The 25,006-nt window shown below is 44.6% G+C and overlaps 2 protein-coding genes across 2 annotated transcripts; both read left to right on the top strand.

The window, feature by feature from the left end:
• Nucleotides 1-465: 465 nt before the first annotated feature.
• On the top strand, nucleotides 466-13,580 carry LOC120026396 (E3 ubiquitin/ISG15 ligase TRIM25-like; the record flags this gene model as incomplete). The annotated part of the gene is made up of 5 exons (XM_038971251.1): nucleotides 466-1,109; nucleotides 1,702-1,785; nucleotides 12,536-12,769; nucleotides 12,854-13,013; nucleotides 13,381-13,580. Coding segments are annotated over exons 1-5 (1,269 nt in total), but the record flags the coding sequence as incomplete, so codon positions are not given.
• A 54-nt stretch (nucleotides 13,581-13,634) lies between these two features.
• Nucleotides 13,635-24,429, top strand: LOC120026395 (poly(ADP-ribose) glycohydrolase-like). The gene is made up of 15 exons (XM_038971250.1): nucleotides 13,635-13,853; nucleotides 14,093-14,206; nucleotides 14,504-14,596; nucleotides 14,743-14,814; nucleotides 17,930-18,016; nucleotides 20,830-20,990; nucleotides 21,106-21,185; nucleotides 21,383-21,449; nucleotides 21,568-21,643; nucleotides 21,792-21,939; nucleotides 22,151-22,229; nucleotides 22,321-22,429; nucleotides 22,521-22,629; nucleotides 23,036-23,164; nucleotides 23,692-24,429. Exons 1-15 carry the CDS (start codon nucleotides 13,689-13,691, stop codon nucleotides 23,802-23,804), a joined length of 1,602 nt encoding a protein of 533 aa, XP_038827178.1. The 5' UTR covers nucleotides 13,635-13,688; the 3' UTR covers nucleotides 23,805-24,429.
• Nucleotides 24,430-25,006: the final 577 nt, after the last annotated feature.

Genomic DNA, 25,006 nt, shown 5'->3' with positions numbered 1-25,006 from the left:
GTGCGTGCGTGTGTGTGTGTCTGTGAGACTGCATCTTGGGTTGGGTTGTTAGTGGGATGGTGGTCTTGTGGTCTGTGGTTGCATGAGATATCACTACATACCAGCTCCCTGAGCCCATCACTGTGAGAAGATGACAGGCATAAAGACTGTAGCAGAAAGGAGGTTATACCTTATCCACATGCCCCCCCCCCCCCCCCCCCCCCACACACACACACACACACAAACACACACAGACACCTTTTCTCTTGTTCCCCCCCACACACACAGACACATTTTCTCTTGTTTCCCCCCACACACACAGACACATTTTCTCTTGTTCCCCCCCACACACACAGACACATTTTCTCTTGTTTCTTTCTCTCTCTCCCTCCTCTGTCTCCTCCCTCTGTTTCTCTAACTCCACCCTCTAGCAGAACCAGGAAGTCCCTCCCCCTCCCACAAACTCTCTTCTGAGGAAACGAAACTGATCTGAGTCTCTCTGTCGTCTGTCTGTGTGAGAGTGAACAACAACAGTCTAAATGGCTCAGCAGGGAGTTCTGCTGGACCAGGACCAGTTCTGTTGTTCTGTCTGTCTGGAACTACTGAAGGAGCCGGTGGCTATTCCCTGTGGACACAGTTACTGTAGAAGCTGTATTGAGGGCTACTGGGATCAGGACGATCAGGGCATCTACAGCTGTCCTCAGTGCAATCAGACCTTCACTCCAAGGCCTACTCTGGGGAAAAATAACATGTTGGCTGAGGTGGTGGAGACACTGAAGAAGACAGGACTCCAGGCTGCTCCCCCTGCTCTGTGCTATGCTGGACCTGGAGATGTGGTGTGTGATTTCTGCACTGGGACCAGAAGGCAGAAAGCCCTCATGTCCTGTCTGGTGTGTCTGGTGTCTTACTGTGAGACTCACCTCCAGCCTCACTATGATCTTCCTCTACTAAAGAAACACAAGCTGGTCAAAGCCACCGCACAACTACAGGAGAAGATCTGCTCTCATCATGACCAACTGCTGCAGGTTTACTGTCGTACCGATCAACAATGCATCTGTTATCAATGTATGATGGATGAACATAAAGGCCATGATACAGTGTCAGCTGCAGCAGAGAGGACTGAGAAACAGGTTAGACCAGAACAACTTGTTGGTAACTCTCTGATAAACAGAAATAAAGACAAATAAAGACAAAGTAGGAAGGTTGGTTTAATAGGAGAGAGAAATTAACATAGTTATTCAAATGACATCTATCCACAGCAGAAGAATTATGAATACGGGTGGCAGGTAGCCTACTGGTTAATAGCGTTGAAAGGTTGCTGGTTTGAATCTCCAAGCCGACTAGGTGAAAAATCTGTCAGTGCGCCTTTGAGCGAAGCACTTGACCCTAATTGCTCATCTAAATCACTCTGGATATGAGCGTTTTCTAAAGTAAAAAAACATAATTCCGAATGAGCTTTCATGAGCCCAATGTTCAGTCTCTCTGATTTGTGTTGTGTACTGTAAAAACTATAAACATTCAACTGTGTAGTAACTGTTTGCTAAGTGATTGACAGGTTATGTAGGTGAGAAAATAGGTTTAGATGGCTGGCCTTTTTTAACAAACAACATAGATCATAGTTTTCCAAAGTGACTTTCTCAAGATTCATCTCTATCCTGTTAGTTACTGTGACTTATTGGACACATAAAACTTGGTAGCTCAATAAAGAGTGTTTCTCCACAGAGTCAGCTGGGGATGAGTCAGCAGAATGTCCAGGAGAGAGAGAAGGTGCTGAAGGAGATCCAACAGGCTGTGGAGTTTCTTAAGGTGACTATTATTATTGACCAGAAGAGACGCACCATTTCACTTCCCTCCTCGAGTCAACCAGTTAAAGAGAGTGCGAGAGAGAGAGAGAGTTCTGAGTTTTAAATCATCTTTATTGGGTCTGGGAACCCACAACACAATAAAAACTCATACAAAACCATAGTTACACATCAATTAAAAACACAACACCAAATCCTCCTCCACAGTAACTAAACACAACAGACTCTGAATACACCATATACTCATAAACAGATCAATATTGTTAACCAGTTTGTAATAGGCAAACTCAACCCTCAGTCTCGCTTCCAACATTCCCTCCAGCATTCCCACCACATCCACAGACCCCTGTCCCCGAATACTGTTCTTTCGGGTCTTCCATATTGCTAATTTAGCTGCCCCTAACACAAAATTAACTTCTTGTCAATAGGGGGGCGCTATTTTCACTTTGGAAAAAATTGTGCCCAAATTAAACTGCCTCGTACTCTATTCTAGATCATACAATATGCATATTATTATTACTATTGGATAGAAAACACTCTCAAGTTTCTAAAACTGTTTGAATTATATCTGTGAGTAAAACAGAACTAATTTTGCAGCAAACTTCCATACAGGAAGTGAAAAATCTGAAAACAAGGCTCTGTTCCAGGGCCTGCCTATTCAACTGGCTTATATTTATCGATATGCATGCACTTCATACGCCTTCCACTAGATGTCAACAGGCAGTGGAAGGTGGAATGGGGTGTCTAGCTTGATCTGAGGTCGAACAAGAGCTTTTGGAGTGGCAGGTCAGGAATTTCCTTTCTCTACCTAGGCGCGCGAAGCACCTCCATATTGTCTTCTGATAAGCGTTCGGTATACACGTCTAATATCTCCGGCTCTGATTTTATTTGATACATGTGATAATAACATCGTAAAGTATGTTTTTTCAACCGAGTTTTATCAGATTATTCAACGTTTATTGGGACTTTTGGAGTTTTCCGTTCTTTGCGTCGAGAGAAACTGGGAACGTCATCAACATTGGCTAGCATTGTGGCGCGAATTCGACAGGAGAAAAGGACATTCTAAAACCAAACAACGATTTATTCTGGAAATAGGACTCCTTGTACAAGATTCTGATGGAAGCTCAGCAAAAGTAAGAACAATTTATGATGTTATTTCGTATTTCTGTGGAAAATGTTATTTCTATTCTCCGCCGTTTTGGCGGGCGCTGTCTCGCAATAACGCAAGCTGTTTGTTATGGTAAAGTTATTTTTAAAAATCTAACACGGCGGTTGCATTAAGAACCAGTGTATCTTTCATTTGCTGTACAACATGTATTTTTTAGTAAAGTTTATGATGAGTTCTTTGGTCAGATTAGGTGAGTGTCCAAAATAGCTCCTGACATTCTGGGGAAATGTTGCTACATTTTCACAATGTATAACCACGGTTTGCAGCTCTAAATATGCACATTTTCGAACAAAACATAAGTGTATTGTATAACCTGATGTTATAAGACTGTCATCTGATGAATTTGTTCAAGGTTAGTGATTCATTTTATATCTTTTGCTGGTTTTTGCGAATGCTATCTATGCGGTGAATAAATGCGTTTGTGTGTTTGGCTGTTGTGGTAATATAATGCTATATTGTGTTTTCGCTGTAAAACACTTAAAAAATCGGAAATATTGGCTGGATTCACAAGATGTTTATCTTTCATTTGCTGTACACCATGTATTTTTCATAAATGTTTTATGATGAGTATTTAGGTATTTCACGTTGCTCTCTGTAATTATTCTGGCTGCTTTGGTGATATTTTTGATGGTAGCTGCAATGTAAAACTATGATTTATACCTCAAATATGCACATTTTCGAACAAAACATAAATTTATTGTATAACATGTTATAAGACTGTCATCTGATGAAGTTGTTTCTTGGTTAGTGACTAATTATATCTCTATTTGGTCGGTTTTGTGATAGCTACCTATGCGGTAGAAACATGGTGAAAATATGCGGTTGAGTCTTTGGCTATTGTGGTTAGCTAATAGAAATACATATTGTGTGTTCGCTGTAAAACATTTTAAAAATCGGAAATGATGGCTGGATTCACAAGATGTTTATCTTTCATTTGCTGTATTGGACTTGTGATTTCATGAAAATTATATTATATGATATCCCTGTCCCGTTAGGCTAGGCTAGGCTATGCTAGTCAGCTTTTTTGTTGAGGATGCTCCCGGATCCGGGATGGGTATTTAAGCAAAATCACTACACCCCTTCGACTAAACCTGTACTTTAACCCAAATATAAACAGTTGGGAAGAGAAAACCTCTCCCAAAGCTGAGAACCAAGAAGGGATCAGGTCAATCAGCCCAACCAACTGTAAAGGGACTGTAAAAACAGATGTGCCAGAGTTTCAGACTCAGCACAGAATGGACACCCTTCCCCAACTGTCGGATCCAGGTGTACCAGATGCATATTGGTGGCTTTGGCTCAATTTATTTTTTTTATTTTTTATTTAACCTTTATTTAACCAGGAAGGGCTCATTGAGATTTGAAATCTCTTTTTCAAGAGCGTCCTGGCCAAGATAGGCAGCACCAAGTCATTACTAAAATTACAGACAGACAACATGAAAAACTACAAGTAATCTAGTAAAAACCATTGAATTAACAAGAGTATAACAAAATCAAAAACAGCAAATTAAAAACATTGACAGGTCAGGGAATCAGCCTCAAAATCCTTCATCAGTGATTTAAAAACACAAATCGGGACAAGTTCTTCCAGTTTAAAAGTATTTTGTAAGGTGTTGCAAGACGATGGCGCAGAGTACATAAAAGCCCTTTTACCAAATTCAGTTCGGACATTTGGAACAGTTAGCAGGATAAAGTCCAGCGAACGAAGAGAGTACCCAACACATTTCTGAACAATAAAAATGCCCAAATAAAATGGTAGTATACCCAAAATGGCTTTGTAAATAAAAGTATACCAGTGACTGAGCCTACGAGTGACTAGAGAAGGCCAGCCAACCCTGGTATACAAAGTGCAGTGGTGCGTAAGGGTTTTGCAGTTTAAAATAAATCTCAATGTGTCATGGTAAAGGGTGTCAATTGATCTCAAACACTGAGCGGAAGCATTCATATATAAATATCTCCATAGTCTAGTAAAGGCATAAATGTAGCTGATACTAGCCTCCTTCTAGCTTCAAAAGAAAAACAGGCCTTATTCCTAAAATAAAATCCCAATTTCAGCTTCAATTTTTTTGTACGTTTTTGAATATGCAATTTAAAAGAGAGGCCGTCATCAATTAGAATTCCAAGATATTTATATGAGGTTACAACCTCAATCTCCTTGCCCTGACAGGTAGTAATAGGTGAAAGGTTCAGAGGTCTATTTCTTGCATTAGAAAACACCATTAGTTTAGTTTTGTCAGTATTGAGGATAAGCTTCAATTGACACAAGGTATGTTGAACAGTATAAAAAGCAGTTTGCAAGTTCTGGAAAGCTTTTGTAAGAGACGAGGCACAACAGTAAATAACAGTATCATCAGCATAAAAATGAAGTTGTGCATTTTAGACATTTTTGTCTAAATCATTTATATAAATAGTGAATAAGAGAGGACCAAGTACAGAGCCTTGGGGCACACCATTAAGGACAGACAATTTAACAGACATAAGCCCATCAAATTGAGTGCACTGAGTTCTATCAGACAGATAGTTAGCAAACCATGCAACTGCATGCTCCAAAAGACCTACACTCAACAATCTCTGCCTTAGTAGAGCATGATCAACTGTATCAAAAGCCAGTTGCCAATGGTATTATCCTCCATTGGAGGTCAGCTGTCCTCTTTTCAATAGGCAGTTTGTATAAAGACCGCCAACAACCTTTTGAGGATGCACCTGTACCCAACACGGCACGTAGCCTAGTGGTGAGAGCGTTGGACTTGTAACCGAAAGGTTGCAAGATCAAATCCCTGAGCCGACAAGGTAAAAATCTGTCGCTCTGAACAAGGCAGTTAACCCACTGTTCCTAGGCCATCATTGAAAATAAGAATTTGTTCTTAACTGACTTGCCTAGTTAAATAAAAGCACACCTGCCCGCGTTGTCGATTTTACACCTTCCAGGGAAGAGGCATGGGACACTTTTACACAAATTTTGTACATGGCCTTCTATCCCACTTCCTTGAACTCCCCCAGCTCCGGGGTATTGAATGAAAGCATCATCCCCACGTCCTCCTCGAATGACCCCGCCGCAGCACTAACAATCAGTGCAGGGAACACATAATCCAGACCCTCCTTCCACCGATCAGAATTGGAAGTGTCAATCACATACTGCAGATGAAGTACTGGCAAGGAATCACAGACCTCATCAACGACCTTCCTCAGTAGGCGAGATGTTGTAAAAAAGAGGCTCTTCAAAAAGCCACATCCCTGGTGGCGTGACGGCCTTACGGGACTTGACAAGAACTCTCCAAGCCTGCATAACAGACTCATAAGATGGAGTCAGACTCGACAAAGGATCCCCGCTCTTTCTCCCAGCTCCTCCAACGATCTGCTCCTGCTCCGCATCAGATGACCCAGCTTAGTACACCCCACACCTAACAAGCATGAATGTAGGCTGGCTGAACCCAGAGCACGGGACTGGATGGCAGTGTTGTAAAAAAGAGGCTCTTCAAAAAGCCACATCCCTGGTGGCGTGATGGCCTTACGGGACTTGACAAGAAATATCCAAGCCTGCATAACAGACTCATAAGATGGAGTCAGACCAGACAAATCACCCCCCTCCAGCTTTAAGAGAAAAAGATGCTTGTCTAAGCCCAAACAGCCCGCTCTCCTCATCAATGTGTAGGCTGTGTCGACCCAGCTAGAACCGTCACTGTACAACTGTCTCTGGGCTGCTTGAAGTCGGAAAGCCATGATCCTGTAAGAAATGTCCACCAGACCTTGCCCACCCTCGTGCAGTGGCAGGTACAGGGCTGCAGCTTTAATCCAGTGTTGTCCAGACCAGAAGAAATTGACAAGGGTCCTCTGAAGCTCTTGTATCAGACCCCCCCCCCGGGTGGCTGTAAAATCATTAATCTGTGCCACAGGGTAGAGGCAGCAAGATTATTAGCTACCAGTACCCTTCTCCTATAAGACAGCTGGGGTAGCACCCATTTCCACCTTGACAGTCTGGCACACACTTTCTCCACTACACCCGCCCAGTTTTTTTTCTGAAATACATCAGAGCCTAGAAAAAAAAAAGTCTTCATCCCATCTCTGCCCAACTGAAGCCCCCCTGGTAACCGTGGAGCGGACCCTATCTGAAGCTGACCTGCCCACAGCGATTCACTCTTTTCCCAATTGACTCTAGCTGAGGAGGCCCCCTCATACACCTTTAAAGCGTTTGAGAGAACCTTAACATCCTCAACCCCTGTAATAAAAACTGTCACGTCATCTGCATATGCAGACAGTGCTATCGTGGGACCCTTCATTACTACTAGCACAGAGAAACCAGTAAGCCTCGCTCTTAAAAAACAAAGCATTGGTTCAATTTCCAGACAATATAACTGCCCTGAAATTGGGCATCCCTGCCTGATGCCCCTTTGGACGGGGATGGGGCAACTCAAACCACCCCCCACCTTCACCATACACGAGGCCCCAGCATACAGTAAACTCATCCAAGACAAAAAAACATCCCCAAACCCAAAGGTTTTCATTGTCTTGAACAAGTACTGGTGGTCCACACGGTCAAAGGCCTTCTCCTGATCCAAAGACAGTAAACCCATATTCACATCAGACAGTTTACAAATGTCTAAAACATCTCTTATTAGAAACAAGTTATCAACAACAGAATGGCCAGGTACACAGTAGGACTGGTCCTTGTGGACCAACAGCCCCAGATACTCTTTCAACCTGTTTGAGAGACATCTAGATACAATTTTATATTCTGCGCACAGCAATGCAACAGGTCGCCAATTTTTTATAAGAGCCAAATCCACCTTTTTCGGCAACAATGAAAGCACAGCATGTTGATAGGATACAGGAAGAGAACCCTCATGAAAAGATCCACACACCACTTCATAAAAATCCTCCCCAATAGACCCCCAAAAGTGCTTATAGAACTCAGATGGTAAACCATCGATGCCAGGTGCTCGGCCTGATGAGAGCTGCATAACTGCTGTTGACAGCTCATGCAGAGTAAAGTCAGAGTCCAAAGCAACTCTCTGCTCTGGTCCCAATTGAGAAAGACCGTGTAACAACTGTTCAGTACACAGAGAGTCACAATCCTCCGCCTTATAGAGGGCAGAGTAAAAATTCACGGCATGTTGGCGCATTTCACTGTCATCCGTGGTCACCTTCCCATCAGGGAGACGAAGGCAGACCATCTGTTTACGTTGCAATGTCGACTGTCCTAGGTTAGGAGCATCCATATCCTTGAGGGTAGCAAAACAAGACCTAATCAAGGCACCCTTCACTCTTTCATGTAAAAACGACCTCAGTTCATGTCTCTTGTCCTGTAAGTTCATAACTAGTCCGGGGTCATTCTGAGTGAGCAACTTCAATTCAATAGATTTGATGTCCTGTTCAAGGGCCCTGATAGTCTCTTTAACTTCAATACGAGACAGGGCAGTATACTGTTGACAAAACAATCAATCGTATTTGGGCCTTCCCAACCTCCCACCATTGTCTCAAGGACTCAAAATTCCCTTTTGTAACCCTCCATTTTTCCCAAAACAACAAAACCTTTCACAAAACATGACATCATGTAACAACTTAACAGTAAAATACCAATAAGGTGATGACATTCGAGGACAGGACAAGTGAATATCAACAGTAACAATATGGTGATCAGAGAAACCCACAGGAGTAATATCACACCTTCCAACCCTACTACAGTAGTGTTCAGATACATACAACCTGTCTAACCTTCCAACCCTACTACAGTAGTGCTCAGATACATACAACCTGTCTAACCTTGCTGCACTGACACGACCTTCATTAACTTTTAGCCATGTGTACTGCCTAACTTTTACATTCCTTACTCTCCACACATCAGAAAGCTCAAACTCAGTTAATAGACCAGACAGGCAAGTAGCTGACCGCAGGTGAGGTTCTTCAGCAGTGTGATCCACTGTACAGTTCCAGTCCCCCCTAAAACCATACACCCCTCTTGGTCACACTGTCTTAAGGTTTCCTTTATTTTATCAAATACAGCAATACACTCTGTACCCTCATTAGGAGCATAAACATAAAAATAATAAAAATATTTTAAAAACATAACATCCGCCTTGACCAATAAAACCCGACCCATGACAATCTCTGTTGTAGATATCACAGTCACCCCTAAGCCTGAGGAAAACAAGATTGCCACCCCAGCACTGAAATTAGTACCATGACTGAGTATATCCCACCACATACCCCAGTCAACCTCATTAGCCTCATCACTATGTATCTCCTGTAGAAAAACTATATTAAGCCTTTTCTGTTTTATTACTTCTAATACCCAAGCCCTCTTATTCCTGTCCCTTCCCCCATTAATATTGACAGAACCTATGCTTAGTACCTCCATATAAAAAAGAGAAAGGAAAAGCAGAAGAAACCACAGAGAAACCAAAGAGGAAAAGACACCCTATGAGGCATAATCATCATCATTGTTTTAATTTTCTCTTAAAACCTCACTAGGGTATGTGGGACGGTAGCGTCCCACCTTGTCAACAGCCAGTGAAACTGCAGGGCGCCAAATTCAAAACCACAGAAATCCCATAATTAAAATTCCTCAAACTTATAAGTATTTTACACCATTTTAAAGATACACTTGTTGTAAATCCAGCCACAGTGTCCAATTTCAAAAAGGCTTTACGACGAAAGCACACCAAATGATTATGTTAGGTCAGAGCCAAGTCACAGAAAAACACAGCCATTTTTTCAGCCAAAGAGAGGAGTCACAAAAAGCAGAAATAGAGATAAAATTAATCACTAACCTTTGATGATCAGATGACACTCATAGGAATTCATATTACACAATACATGTATGTTTTGTTCGGTAAAGTTCATATTTATATCCAAAAATCTCAGCTTACATTGGCGCGTTATGTTCAGTAGTTCCAAAACATCCGGTGATTTTGCAGAGAGCCACATCAATTTACAGAAATACTCATAATAAACATTGCTAAAAGATACAGCTGTTATGCATGGGATTTTAGATCCACTTCTCCTTAATGCAACCGCTGTGTCAGATTTCAAAAAAACTTCACGGAAAAAGCACACCATGCAATAATCTGAGTACAGCGCTCAGAGCCCAAACAACCCAAACAGATATCCGCCATGTTGTGTAGTCAACAGAAGTCAGAAATAGCATTATAAATATTCACTTACCTTTGATGACCTTCATCAGAATGCACTCCCAGGAATCCCAGTTCCACAATAAATGTTTGTTTTGTTCGATAATGTCCATCATTTATGTCCAAATACCTCCTTTTTGTTAGCGCGTTTAGCCCAGTAATCAAAATTCATGAGGCTAGGTGCAGACGAAAAGTCACTAGGTGCAGACGAAAAGTCAAAAAGTTCCGTTACAGTCCGTAGAAACATGTCAAACGATGTATAGAATCAATCTTTAGGATGTTTTTAACATAAATCTTCAATAATGTTCCAACCGGAGAATTCAATGGAACGCAAGATAACTATCACGTGAACGCGCATGGTCAGCTCGTGGCTCTCTGGCAGACCTCTGACTCAATCCCCTCTCATTCGCCCCCTCCTTCACAGTAGAAGCATTAAACATGGTTCTAAAGACTGTTGACATCTAGTGGAAGCCTTAGGAAGTGCAATATGACCCCATAGACACTGTGTATTCGATAGGCAAAGAGTTGAAAAACTACAAACCTCAGATTTCCCACTTCCTGGTTGGATTTTTTCTCAGGTTTTTACCTTGCCATATGAGTTATCTTATACTCACAGACATCATTAAAACAGTTTTAGAAACTTTAGAGTGTTTTCTATCCAAATCTACTAATTATATGCATATTCTAGCTTTTATGGCTAAGTAGCAGGCAGTTTAATTTGGGCACACTTTCCATCTAAAATTCCCAATGCTGCCCCCTACCCTTGAGACCTGACCACATTTCCCACTACCTTTTGCTGCTGTGACAGCAGTAACAAATTTCCTCAAGCGAAAATGCTTCTTCTCACTCAGCTGGTCTAACCCCACCATCTTCTGTAACATCACAGCTGACCTCACAAACTTATCAACATCAAAAAAATCAGATTTCCCAAAAGTCTGATCCAGGAACCCATTTACCTCCTCTAGACTGTAAATTGAGTCTTCATCAGCTGCTATCATATCAGGAGAGATATCCATATCCTGATCCTCCTCAGCTGAGGCCACAGACCCCTGACTCCCCTCTACCACATCCCTCTCAACACTCCCCACTTGCACCCCATCACTCGTACCAGGCATCTCCTCCACTACCTGGGAGACTAGCCCCACCTGAACCCCCTCCCCTACTCCATTACTCATAGTGGGCATCTCCTCCACTACCTGGGAGATTAGCTCCATATGAACCACCTCCTGTACTCCATTACTCATAGTGGGCATCTCCTCCACTACCTGGGAGATTAGCTCCACATGAACCCCCTCCTGTACCACAGCACTCGTACTGGGCAACTCCTCACCAGTCTGAGGAAATAGCTCTTCAGATCCATCCTTACCTTCTACAACAATATTTTTCTGCTGCATAACATTTCCCTCTGGTACAAGTTGCAACTCCGTGCCCTCAACACGGACAACTTATTCCTCAGCAACAGGTGCTTGTGGCTGCTCAACCACTGTCGGCCCACCTCTCCCTACATCAGTGGGTCCAGGCGTTACAATGACCACCTGCGCCCCTCCCTCTGTCTTCTCCCTTTTCGGGCAAGCATGTCGCTTATGGCCAACATCCCCACACTCAAAACACCGTTGACTACCCGTGCTAGCATAAGCCATATACAGTCTGTTGTCATACTTGACTTTAAACGATAACTCCAAAGTCTGCTCCGGTGAGTCCAAAAACATAAACACCTGTCGCCGAAACGACATAACCTGTTTCAACGCCGGGTGTTTGCAACCCAACGGGACAACCTTAATTGAACTTGCAAACTTCCCAAACCGCAATAACTCGCGCTCCAATAGCTCATTGGGAATAAACGGCGGTACATTTGAAATCGTTACCCTTGTTGACGGAGAAAAAAGCGGTGTAACTTGAATAAACATTCCTTTAAGAAGTACGCCATGCTCAACCATACGATCAACAAGGCCGCTCTTCTTTAAGAAAAACCACCACCGCTTTATTCATCTGTGACGCATAAGCAACATTCTCATATCCTACCTTCTCTCCTACGGCGACCAGAAACTCCTCCACAGTGACAGTAGCTTCAGTAACACACCTAAAGCCGTGCCACAGTGACAGGGACGGCGTCCCTATGTGGGTAATTTCGACACGAAAAACAATATACTTAATTCTACCACAACAACTAAATAGAAATAATGATAACCTTAATCATCAGAATCAGAAAAAAGATACCACCAAGAAAAGGAAACCTAAAAGAAAAACCAGGATATCTAACTCTACACAGCACTCACTCATACAATTCCCAGCATGCACCAAACACTCCCAGCATGCAGAGAGAGAGAGAGACAGAAAGAGAGAGAGCAGCCGCTCTCCAGTCCCACTGTCTGAGTCCCACTGTAGGGAACAGGCTGTCTGGGTTCCCAGTTAGAGTGGGAATATACTTTTTGACAAGGAGCCTCCTCTCTCTCTCCTAATAGCGTTCTGCAAATGCAGCAGTGGATGACAGTGAGAGTATCTTTACTGAGCTGATCCGCTCCATGGAGGAAAGGCGCTCTGAGGTGAAGGAGCTGATCAGAGCCCAGGAGAAGGCTGAAGTGAGTCGAGCTGAAGGTCTACTGGAGCAACTGGAACAGGAGATAGTTGAGCTGAAGAGGAGAGATGCTGAGCTGGAGCAACTCTCACACACAGAGGATCACATCCATTTCCTTCAGGTGACTATACTGCCTTGTTAGGCCTATACATGATATGAATATGAAGTTACAGTGATGTAAATCTCTCTCTCTCTCTCTGTCCAGAGTTATCAATCTCTCTCAAGTCCCAGTGTATCTTCAGACTTGCCCAGCATCATTGTCTGTCCTCTTCAGTACTTTGGAGATGTGAATAAGTCAGTGTCTGAGCTGAGAGTGAAAGTAGAACACCTCCTTAAAGGAGAATGGACCAAGATCTCCACTACAGGTGGGTTGGAAATACTAAATCTGCGAGGTATACAGGTGGCCCAAATCTGATCTTTTGCCCAATGATTTGTCTTTTGACCAATCAGATCAGATCGTTTGCCAATAATTGTGCAAAAGATCAGAATTGGGCTGCCTGTGTTAATGAAGCCCTTTATTTAAATACAAAATCTCTTACCTTTCTTAACTATTGAATGAACTATTTCTGTCATATTACCGCTGCTCATGAACCAAATTTCCCTTTGGTGACAATTAAAGTTTGATGGATTGATTATAATAACATCAACTTATTCTTATTGAAGGTCCTACAGCTATCAAATACAGCATTAAATTGTCATCCTGTGTCCTCCTGTCTCTCTGTCTCTCTCTAGGGATAGCAGGTCATAACAACCACAGCTCCCAGATGAAAGCTGCTCTGCAGCAAGACGACCCCATGGAGGACAAGGACAGGGGTCAGGAGGTCAAACGGCGCCCAAGCAGCGAGTTCCCTGTTGGAAACCTGGTCGATATTGACAACACTCTGGTCGACAAATCACTGCACGGAGACAGTGAGAGAGAAAGGGATGGAGAAAGGGAGAAAAAGAGGGGTGGAGGGAGGGAAGTTGAAATGGATGGCGCAAGGGTAGGAGAGAGAGATGGAACAACTGAAAGAGAGCAGGAGGGGGTGAGGGAAGAAGCGATGGATATAGGGTGGGAAAGCGAGAAGGATGGAACGAGAGAAGGAGTGAGGGATGAGGAGGAGAAGAGGTCGTGCTGCTCTCTCTCTGAGCTGAAGAAAGTCCCTCAGTGTCACGTGGAGCTGGAGCCGCTGTCCTTCAGCAGAACTAACAACGTTCTCATAGATGTAAGACTCTCTGGCATCGCTCTGTCTGGTCAGAATAACTGTGGTGTCTTTCTTTGTTTGTGATTATGGAGAGAATGAGGAGGAGGAGGTAGAGTGAGATAGTTAAAACAGTCTAGCTCAATGAAAAAGATTGTTTTTAAAGCGACAGAGTGAACTGGATCTTTACACCAGAAAATGTATGTTGAAATCATTGCTGTCTCTCACAGATCATTCATGTCTCTGTCTACGTCCCTATTCAGGTGAATGAGTTGCACCATAAAAGGACATTAAAACCTCATTCTGGACATCATGTGTGGCACAGTGACTTTGTTAAGATGCCCTGCTCACCAGAAAGCCTCATCATGACTGGATGGGTGTGTTCATTGATTCATTCATTTACTGTTTAATTTATACATTATTTGTCGATTGATTGGCTTATTGAATGTTTGGTTGATTGGTTAATTGATTGATTGGTTTGTTGGCTGAATTATTGATTTGTTAGTTGGTTGAGTGGTAAGGTAGTTGATTGGTTAGTTGGTTGATTGGTCAGTTGCTTGAATGGTTAGTTGGTTGATTGGTAAGGTAGTTGATTGGTTAGTTGGTTGATTGGTCAGTTGCTTGATTGGTTAGTTGGTTGATTGGTTAGTTGGTTGATTGATTGACTTTCCCAGGTAACCAGCTCTGAGCGAAGTCGGTGGGAGGTGGTCTCTAAACAGCTGGAGAGTCTGGCCAAGAAGACCACTGCATCAGTGGGTGACGTAGAGGTACGACACACACACACCTCCATTATCCTAACATTTCCTAACATGCCTCCTCATGTTAACCTGGGTTTGGGGTAACAGTTAAGGTAGGGGTTAGCATGTTTGACCAGTACTGTTTAACTATGATCTACATGTTTCTCTCCACTTAGAAAGCCATAAAGAAATACAACCCAAAGTATGAATTTCAATGGTCCTTCGATGCCCTGCATACCTTTGTTCAGGTCAGTTACCACTTCACTGTGAAGGAACTCTCTCTAATGGTGTTGTTATGTAGAATTAAGCAATAAGGCATGAGAACCTGGGAGGCCCGACACGGAGCGGAGGGCCGGGGAAACAGCCCTTAGGAGGGTGTTATTCCTAATAATTCCCGGGTTCGAGGGCCTTATTGCTTTTGTAAAACGGTTACCAACAAAGACGAATGACATGTTTTCATTGAAAAAGTTATTTTAATAAGTAAATTAGTTTTATTTCATTTTTCCACCAGACATTATAGTCCAGGCAAAATCCAGTTTTTAGTTCTGAGATTCTGAAGTTGCTAACCAAACAAGCTGGTCGTCCAATCCAAATGTTCTAAGCAAAAAGGTTGCCATGAAGGCTAGCTACTTCTCCTTTGCTAGCTAACCAACTAAGGCCGAGATTCAATCAGATATTTTGGCGGTGTCAGAGGTGGAACTGGGTTGAAGTCATCAAATTGGTGAGCAACTGCTCTTGTGGTCATTGTCACACCCATCTTACTCGCATTCAGAATGAGAAAGTGTAGTCTGTATAGAAACAATTACGCTCAAACTGAAAAATCATTCAACAAAATGTTTTGGATTTCTATTATCCTAATTGAGGTGTAGATTACATCTCACATATTCCAGTGTTCCAACTTGTAAACAAGGCTGCATGGGATTGCAACCTGATCTCAGTGTATTTCGTAGTATTCTGTAGGTAAATCCAAGACACTCCATTTAGTATGATATGTTACGTTTCGTATGGTATGTATTAATTTGTGGATGTCCTTCACCCATTTTGTAGCAAATCAAATTTTATTTGTCACATGCGCCAAATACAACAGGTGTAAACCGTAAAATGCTTACTTACAAGCCCTTAACAAATAATGCAGTTTCAAGAAAAATAAGGGTTAAGAAAATATTGACTAAATAAACTAAAGTAAAAAAATAAAAGTGCACCAATAAAATAACAATACCGAGGATATATACAGGGAGTACCGGTCCCGAGTCAATGTGCGGGGGTACAGGTTATTCGAGGTAATTGAGGTAATAATGTACATGTTGGTAGGGGTAATGCAAACAGTGAGTAGCAGCAGCGTAAAAAGGGGGGGGTCAATGCAAATAGTCCGGGTAGACATTTGATTAGTTGTTATGCAGTCTTATGGCTTTGGGGTGGAAGCTGCTAAGAAGCCTTTTGGTCTGAGACTTGGCGCCCAGTACCGCTTGCCATGCGGTAGCAGAGAGAACAGTCTATGACTTGGGTGGCTGGAGTCTTTGACAATTTTTAGGGCCTTCCTCTGACACCGCCTGGTACGGAGGTCCTGGATGGCAGGAAGCTTTACCCAAGTGATGTACTGGGCCATACGCACTACCCTCTGTAGCGCCTTGCAGTCGGAGGACGAGCAGTTGCCATACCAGGTGGTGATGCAACCAGTCAGGATGCTCTCGATGGTGCAGCTCTGGAACTTGTTGAGGATCTGAGGGCCCATGCCAAATCTTTTCAGTCTCCTGAGGGGGAATAAGTGTTGTCGTACCCTCTTCACGACTGTCGTGGTGTGTATGGACCATGATAGTTTGTTGGTGATGTGGACATCAAGGAACTTGAAGCTCTCACCCTGCTCCACTACAGCCCCGTCGATGAGAATGGGGACATGCTCGGCCCTCATTTTCCTGCAGTCCACGATCATCTCTTTTGTCTTGATCACGTTGTGGGAGAGGTTGTTGTCCTGGCACCACATGGCCAGGTCTCTGACCTACTCCTTATAGGCTGTCTCATCATTGTCGTGATCAGGCCTACCACCGTTGTGTCGTCGGCAAACTTAATGATGGTGTTGGAGTTGTGCTTGGCCACGCAGTCATGGGTGAACAGGGAGTTCAGGAGGGGACTGAGCATGCACCCCTGAGGGGCCCCCGGGTTGAGGATCAGAGGGGCAGATGTGTTGTTGCCTACTCTTACCACCTGGGGGCGGCCCGTCAGGAAGTCCAGGATCAAGTTGCAGAGCGAGGTGTTAAGTCCCAGGGTCCTTAGCTTAGTGATGAGCTTTGAGGGCACTATGGTTTTGAACACTGAGCTGTAGTCAATGAATACTAATATAATACTGTATGTTACAAATTACAATTCGTATTAAATTTGACGAATTCTCTAAACGTACAATATATTAAGAATTTTCTAAACATATGATATGTTACGAATTCTAGCTAGGTGGCTAGGTGTTGTTAGCTAGCTCGCTAACGTTAGCTAGGCTAGGGGTTAGGGTTAAGTTTAGGAGTTAGGTGAAGGGTTAGCTAAAGTGCTAAAGTTGTCCGTAATGAGATTTGAACTCGCAACCTTTGGGTTGCTAGACGTTCTCATTATACGCACACCCATCCACCCTGACCAACCACCCTACTTTCGTTTTTGTAACATAACATATCATAATAAATGGTTGACTACAATTTACATACAGAATAATACGAAATGCTCTTCACTTAATGCGACTTCATGCAGCCATTGTCAGTGTCCTTTTTAGGTATAATGCCAGAAACCACTTGTACATTAGACAGCGCTAACGCAGTTCCACCTCCGACACTGTCAAAATAACCATTATGCGGATGTCGGCTAAAGTGGATCTGATTGAATAGAGTGCTAATGCTAACACACAATCACATCAAGCCGCTGAAATGACAGCCAACTATGTCCATTTTCATTTGTTTTACGTTTCTATTGGCAGTTATTTTGATATATCCATTATAATGATGCTGATAAATGAGTTGGCCTGGCTCAGAGAAGCTGAGTCGTCATGTTCATTCTCTCTATGACACAGTGGAGATCGCTAAAAGATACTACTTTGTTGCACAAGTTGGAGAGGCAGGCAGCAAGGTTAAGACAAACCACAGCTGTTGCAAACATAATGCTAGCCTAGTAGCATGGGACAATAATGTCTTGACACTTTTTTCCATGGGAGATTAAATTTATAAATTGCCTGGCTGGGCTGTGGGACAGTGGATGCACATTGATATTTCAAATGGAACAGGCATTACTCGGGGATTGGGGTGAATAACTCCCTGCAATCAACAAATCAGCATCCAGGACCAAAACAACCCCGTTACAATGATATATTCTCCTTTCCCTCTCCTCTAGAAAGCACCTAAAGAAGAGAACTACTACACGTCTGTTTTTCCTAAGATAGCAGAGCTGGCCTCCAACCTGCCTCACGATATCAAGAAGGTAACAACATAGGAACTGAATGATGTACTATGGTACAGAGGTAGTGTACTATGTAGGGCACAGAGATAGTGTACTATGTAGGGTACAGAGGTAGTGTACTATGTAGGTTACAGATTGTAGAGGTACTGGATGTGTCACGTTCCTAACCTGTTTTCCTTTGTTATGTATTTGTTTTAGTTGGTCAGGGCGTGAGTTGGGTGGGTTGGTCTAGGTTTGTTTTTCTATGTTGGGATTTTGTGTTTGGCCTGGTATGATTCTCAATCAGAGACAGGTGTGTATCGTTGTCCCTGATTGAGAGTCATACTAAGGCAGCCAGGGTTTCACTGGTGTTTTGTGGGTGTTTGTTTCCTGTGTCAGTGTTTGGGCCACACAGGACTGTTTTCAGGTTAGTCACGTTTGTATAGTTTCGTAATTTGTAGTGTTTGTTGTTTGTTCATTAAAACATGAATACCTACTACTCCGCATCTTGGTCCGATCCTTGCTCCTCCTCGTCTGAGGAGGAGAACGACTACGACAACCTTAACAGAAACACCCACCAACACAGGATCAAGCGGAGTGGAGAAGGAAGGCAGGAACAACAGCAATGGGGAAAAGAGGAATGGACTTGGGAGGAGATCCTAGACGGTAAAGGACCCTGGGCAGAGCCAGTGGAGTGTCGCCGCCCCAAAGCGGAGCTGGAGGCAGCCAAAGCGGAGAGGAGGTTGTATGAGGCTAAAGCAAGGCAGAGCGGCTGGAAGCCCGAGAGGCTCACCCAAAAATTTCTTGGGGGGGGGGCTAAAGGGGGGTGTGGCGAAGCCGGGTTGGTTACCTGAGCCAACTCCCCGGGCTTACCGTGGAGTGAGAGGGCGTCGTACTGGTCAGACACCGTGTTATGCGGTAAAGCGCACGGTGTCCCCAGTACGCGTGCTTAGCCCAGTGCGGGCTATTCCACCTTGCCGCACTGGGAGGGCTAGGTTGGGCATCGAGCCGGATGTCATGAAGCCGGCCCAACGTATCTGGCCTCCAGTACGTCTCCTCGGGCCGGCGTACATGGCACCAGCCTTACAGGTGGTGTCCCCGGTTCGCCTGCATAGCCCAGTGCGGGTTATTCCACCTCGCCGCACTGGCAGGGCTACGGGGACCATTCAACCTGGTAAGGTTGGGGAGGCTTGGTGCTCAAGAGCGCGTGTCCTCCTTCACGGTCCGGTATATCCGGCGCCACCTTCCCACCCCAGCTCAGTACCACCAGTGCCTACTCCACGCACCAGGCTTCCAGTGCGTTTCCAGAGCCCTGTTCCTCCTCCACGCACTCTCCCTATGGTGCGTGTCTCCAGCTCAGTGCCTCCAGTTCCAGTACCACGCACCAGGCCTACTGTGCGCCTCAGCAGGTCTGAGTCGGCCGTCTGCCCAACGCCATCTGAGCCATCCGTCTGCCCAGCGCCATCTGAGCCATCCGTCTGCCACGAGCTTTCAGAGCCGCCCGTCTGTCCCGAGCCATTAGAGCCGTCCGTCAGTCAGGAGCCGCTAGAGCCGTCCGTCAGTCAGGAGCTGCCAGAGACGCCAGCCAGTCAGGAGCTGCCAGAGACGCCAGCCAGTCAGGAGCTGCCAGAGACGCCAGCCAGTCAGGAGCTGCCAGAGACGCCAGCCAGTCAGGAGCTGCCAGATCCGCCAGCCAGTCAGGAGCTGCCAGATCCGCCAGCCAGTCAGGAGCTGCCAGAACTGCCCTTCAGTCATGAGCTGCCCTTCAGTCATGAGCTGCCCTCCAGTCATGAGCTGCCCTCCAGTCATGAGCTGCCCTCCAGTCATGAGCTGCCCTCCAGTCATGAGCTGCCCTACAGTCATGAGCTGCCCTACAGTCATGAGCTGCCCTACAGTCATGAGCTGCCACTCAGTCCGGAGCTGCCACTCAGTCCGGAGCTGCCACTCAGTCCGGAGCTGCCACTCAGTCCGGAGCTGCCCCTTATCCTGGTGCTGCCCCTTATCCTGGTGCTGCCCCTTATCCTGGTGCTGCCCCTTATCCTGGTGCTGCCCCTTATCCTGGTGCTGCCCCTCAGTCAACTGCTACCCCTCAGTCTGTTACTGCCTTTTGGAATAGCGGGATTGACATGGAGGGTGAATATTGGGAGGAGGCCACGGAAGCGGGGGTTGACTATGGTGGGGTGGGGACCACGACCAGCGCCAGAGCCGCCACCGTGGACAGACGCCCACCCAGACCCTCCCCTAGACTTTGTGCTGGTGCGCCCGGAGTTCGCACCTTAAGGGGGGGGTTCTGTCACGTTCCTGACCTGTTTTCCTTTGTTATGTATTTGTTTTAGTTGGTCAGGGCGTGAGTTGGGTGGGTTGGTCTAGGTTTGTTTTTCTATGTTGGGATTTTGTGTTTGGCCTGGTATGATTCTCAATCAGAGACAGGTGTGTATCGTTGTCCCTGATTGAGAGTCATACTAAGGCAGCCAGGGTTTCACTGGTGTTTTGTGGGTGTTTGTTTCCTGTGTCAGTGTTTGGGCCACACAGGACTGTTTTCAGGTTAGTCATGTTTGTAGAGTTTCGTAATTTGTAGTGTTTGTTGTTTGTTCATTAAAACATGAATACCTACTACTCCGCATCTTGGTCCGATCCTTGCTCCTCCTCGTCTGAGGAGGAGAACGACTACGACAACCTTAACAGGATGTGTGTTCTCTAGTCTGTTAAATGTGTGTGTGTGTGTGTGTGTGTGTGTGTGTGTGTGTGTGTGTGTGTGTGTGTGTGTGTGTGTGTGTGTGTGTGTGTGTGTGTGTGTGTGTGTGTGTGTGTGTGTGTGTGTGTGTGTGTGTGTGTGTGTGTGTGTGTGTGTGTAGGCTATCCCTCTGCTCCAGAAGGGCCAGACTCAGTCCATCACGTTGTCCCAGAGTCAGATAGCTTGTCTGCTGGCCAACGCCTTCTACTGCACCTTCCCCCACCGCAACTCCCCCAACCCCAGAGCAGAGTACCATAACTACCCCACCATCAACTTTAACAGGTCAGAACACACACAACAAACTCCACTGAGGACCCACACACATAGAGACAAACATGAAGTATTCCAACTTCAACAGATGATAACATGTGACCACTCTATCTCTCTGTGTTGTCAGTCTGTTTGAAAAGTGGTCTGAGAGGAAGAGAGAGAAGCTGAGAGCCCTCCTTCATTACTTCCACACTGTCACAGACCCAGGTACGTTACTACCACACACTACTATAGTCACTATAATGACTGGAATACAAGTAGTGTACTGTAGGGTACAGAATGAGTGTATTATGTAGGTTACAGGAACCTATGATGAGTGTCGATGAGGAATACCCTCTGATAATAGTTGCTGTGGGAACCAGGTTTACCTGTCTGAACTTTGACCCTTGTTGTTGCCATGACAGCAACCAGGCCCTGTGGACTGGTGACCTTTGAGAGGCGCTACATCAGAGACATGCCCAACTGGAGGAGGTACACACACACAGACACACTCACACACACACACTCACACACACATACAGACACACACAGACACACAGACACACAGACAAACATAATAAGTCCCCTCTTGTCTTTCTCTTTGTGTCAGTTGTAGGGAGACTGTTCCTAAACTCCACGTCTCCTCAGTAGGCTTCATAGAGGAACAGGGAGCAGGGATGTTACAGGTTGTTGACATCTACTGGCTTGTGTGTGTGTGTGTGTGTGTGTGTGTAATGCTGTATGTGTGTGCGTTTGTGAATTTGTGAGTGTGTAACACTAAGTGTGTGTGTGTGAATTTGTGAGTGTGTAACACTAAGTGTGTGTGTGTTGCAGGTGGACTTTGCCTGTAACATGATAGGAGGTGGAGTGTTGGGCTCAGGTCTGGTTCAGGAGGAGATTCTGTTCCTGATGAACCCTGAACTCATCGTATCTCGACTCTTCACTGAGAAACTAGGAGACAATGAGTGTCTCTTCATCACAGGTGTGTGTGTGTGTGTGTGTGTGTGTGTGTGTGTGTGTGTGTGTGTGTGTGTGTGTGTGTGTGTGTGTGTGTGTGTGTGTGTGTGTGTGTGTGTGTGTGTGTGTGTGTGTGTGTGTGTGTGTGTGTGTGTGTGTGTGTGTGTGTGTGATCACAGGTTATATCATCTCTCCTCCCTTTCCCTCCGTCACATTTTCTCTCTCTCTCTCTGTAGGTTCTCAACAGTTCAGTCAGTACAGTGGCTACAGCGACACTTTTAAGTGGGTAGGGCCTCACAGAGACGACTTTGAGAGGTGAACACACACACTCACTCACACACACTCACTCACACTCACACACACACTCACACACTAAAGTCCCTGATTGCTCTGCCTGTGTTTGCAGGGATGAGTGGCAGAGGCTACACAGGCAGATTGTGGCCATGGATGCTCTCCACTTCAGACACCAGAGAGAACAGTACAACATGAAACAGGTCACCAGGGAACTCAACAAGGTGAGAGACAACCCTCCTCTCCTGTAGGGGCCAGATTACAGCTGATTAGTAGAATCTGATGTCGGTGGTCTCCTGTAATATCCTCCCTCAGGCATATTGTGGCTTTAAGGCAGATGACAACACTTACCCAGACTTCCTTCCTGACATCGCCACGGGCAACTGGGGCTGCGGAGCCTTCAATGGAGACCCCAAACTTAAAGGTACCCCTAACTGTTAACCCCTTACTTAAAGGTACCACTAACTGTTAACCCCTTACTCAAAGGTACCCCTAACTGTTAACCCCTTACTTAAAGGTACCCCTAACTGTTAACCCCTTACTCAAAGGTACCCCTAACTGTTAACCCCTTACTCAAAGGTACCCCTAACTGTTAACCCCTTACTCAAAGGTACCCCTAACTGTTAACCCCTTACTCAAAGGTACCACTAACTGTTAACCCCTTACTCAAAGGTACCCCTAACTGTTAACCCCTTACTCAAAGGTACCACTAACTGTTAACCCTGGCTCCTAACCCCTCAAACAATAACTCAACTCTACTCACAGAGACCCACTCTGAAAATTCACACAAAATTACTCTGTGATCTGATTGGTTGTTTTTCCCCTCCCAGCTCTGATCCAGCTGATGGCTGCAGCCAGGGCCAAGAGGGGCGTAGCCTTCTTCACATTCAAGAACTTCAGCTTGGAGAGAGAGCTGCAGAACATGCACCACCTACTGGTCACACACAGAACTACAGTGGGTGAGTTAGTACACACAGAACTACAGTGGGTGAGTTAGTACACACAGAACTACAGTGGGTGAGTTAGTACACACAGAACTACAGTGGGTGAGTTAGTACACACAGAACTACAGTGGGTGAGTTAGTACACACAGAGCTACAGTGGGTGAGTTAGTACACACAGAACTACAGTGGGTGAGTTAGTACACACAGAACTACAGTGGGTGAGTTAGTACACACAGAGCTACAGTGGGGGAGTTAGTACACACAGAACTACAGTGGGGGAGTTAGTACACACAGAACTACAGTGGGTGAGTTAGTACACACAGAACTACAGTGGGTGAGTTAGTACACACAGAACTACAGTGGGTGAGTTAGTACACACAGAACTACAGTGGGTGAGTTAGTACACACAGAACTACAGTGGGTGAGTTAGTACACACAGAACTACAATGGGTGAGTTAGTACACACAGAACTACAATGGGTGAGTTTATCCTCCTAGTGGCCATGTAAATCAAGTTTGATTTATTCCTCTCCCCTGTCTCAGGTGAGCTGTATGAGTTGCTGGATGACTACTGTGCTGTGATACGATCGGCTCACACACATGTGGACCTGTTTGATTGGATCAGGAATACCCTGAAACACATGAGTCAGCCTTGAGGACACATCTCCATACTTTAAAGGAGCTTCCTTTCCTTGTCTCCTTTCCTTTTTTCACATTATTGAGATGCACCCCAGAGATAGTGGCTCTATGAATGATCTGTGGATAGAAACATGGTACAATTCCAAGTAATGGTTGATTATGAATGTGCTTGTCTTTTCAATAGTTAAACTGTTCCTAAATCAAACTGATATATTCGTAACTACTGCATACTGAACTATTTAGAAAACGACTAAATGTGATGATAAAACGAAGCTAATGAAATGATGTCAGCAAAATCAGGGGTCCTGCTTTTTGATTTCTCCCTTGATGATAGCCAACAACTTAACCAAACACTGGAAACTATGCACATCACAGGAGGTTGGTGGCACCTTAATTTGGGAGAACGGGCTCGTGGTAATGGCTAGAGAGGAATCAGTGGATTGGTATCAAATACATCAAACATATGGTTTCTATGTGTTTGATGGCATTCCAATTTCTCCTTTCCGGCCATTATTATGAGCAGTTCTCCTCTGCTGTGATGCACATGAAGTGTACTGTAAAATACTCTAGAATTATTATTATTTTTAAATGATTAATAAATTCCTCTTTATAATCCAGTAATAAATTCCTCTTTATAATCCAGTTTTTATTTTGTGGCTGTTTTTAGCACCATAGCTTTTTTGAGCAGTGTGACTGTTTTCAACATTTTAGCTGACATATACACACACTTAAAACAAGGACTTGTTGTAAGTCCATGTGGGCCACCATATTTATGCACCTCTACTATTGTCACTCTAACGGTGTAACCAAGGACAGATTGTTTAACCAATCAGCATTATGATGACCACCTGACCCATACAGAGTGTGTCTGGAAATGATGACTGTACTGTTAGCTTTGGCTGAGACAGACAGACGCTAGGCTGGCTGTTGTGTTTAGTTCTGTTGCAGAACCATTATTCTGTACTATAACCCCATTTTCAATACACATTTTCAGAGCCATATACCTGTATATAATATAGTACAGTACATATACACATTTACATAATCTGCCACTAAACTAGGTTGTTGTTGATCAACCCGATTTTCAGCTATTGGAACATTTAGTGACATGAGTAGATTTTTTTTAAGGAGATGGCTGGATCAAATCAAATCAAATCAAATTTTGTCACATACACATGGTTAGCAGATGTTAATGCGAGTGTAGCAAAATGCTTGTGCT

The sequence above is a fragment of the Salvelinus namaycush genome, chromosome 31 (genome assembly GCF_016432855.1).
Source record: "Salvelinus namaycush isolate Seneca chromosome 31, SaNama_1.0, whole genome shotgun sequence".
NCBI lineage: Eukaryota > Metazoa > Chordata > Actinopteri > Salmoniformes > Salmonidae > Salvelinus > Salvelinus namaycush.
This window is presented reverse-complemented; position numbering and strand designations above follow the sequence as displayed.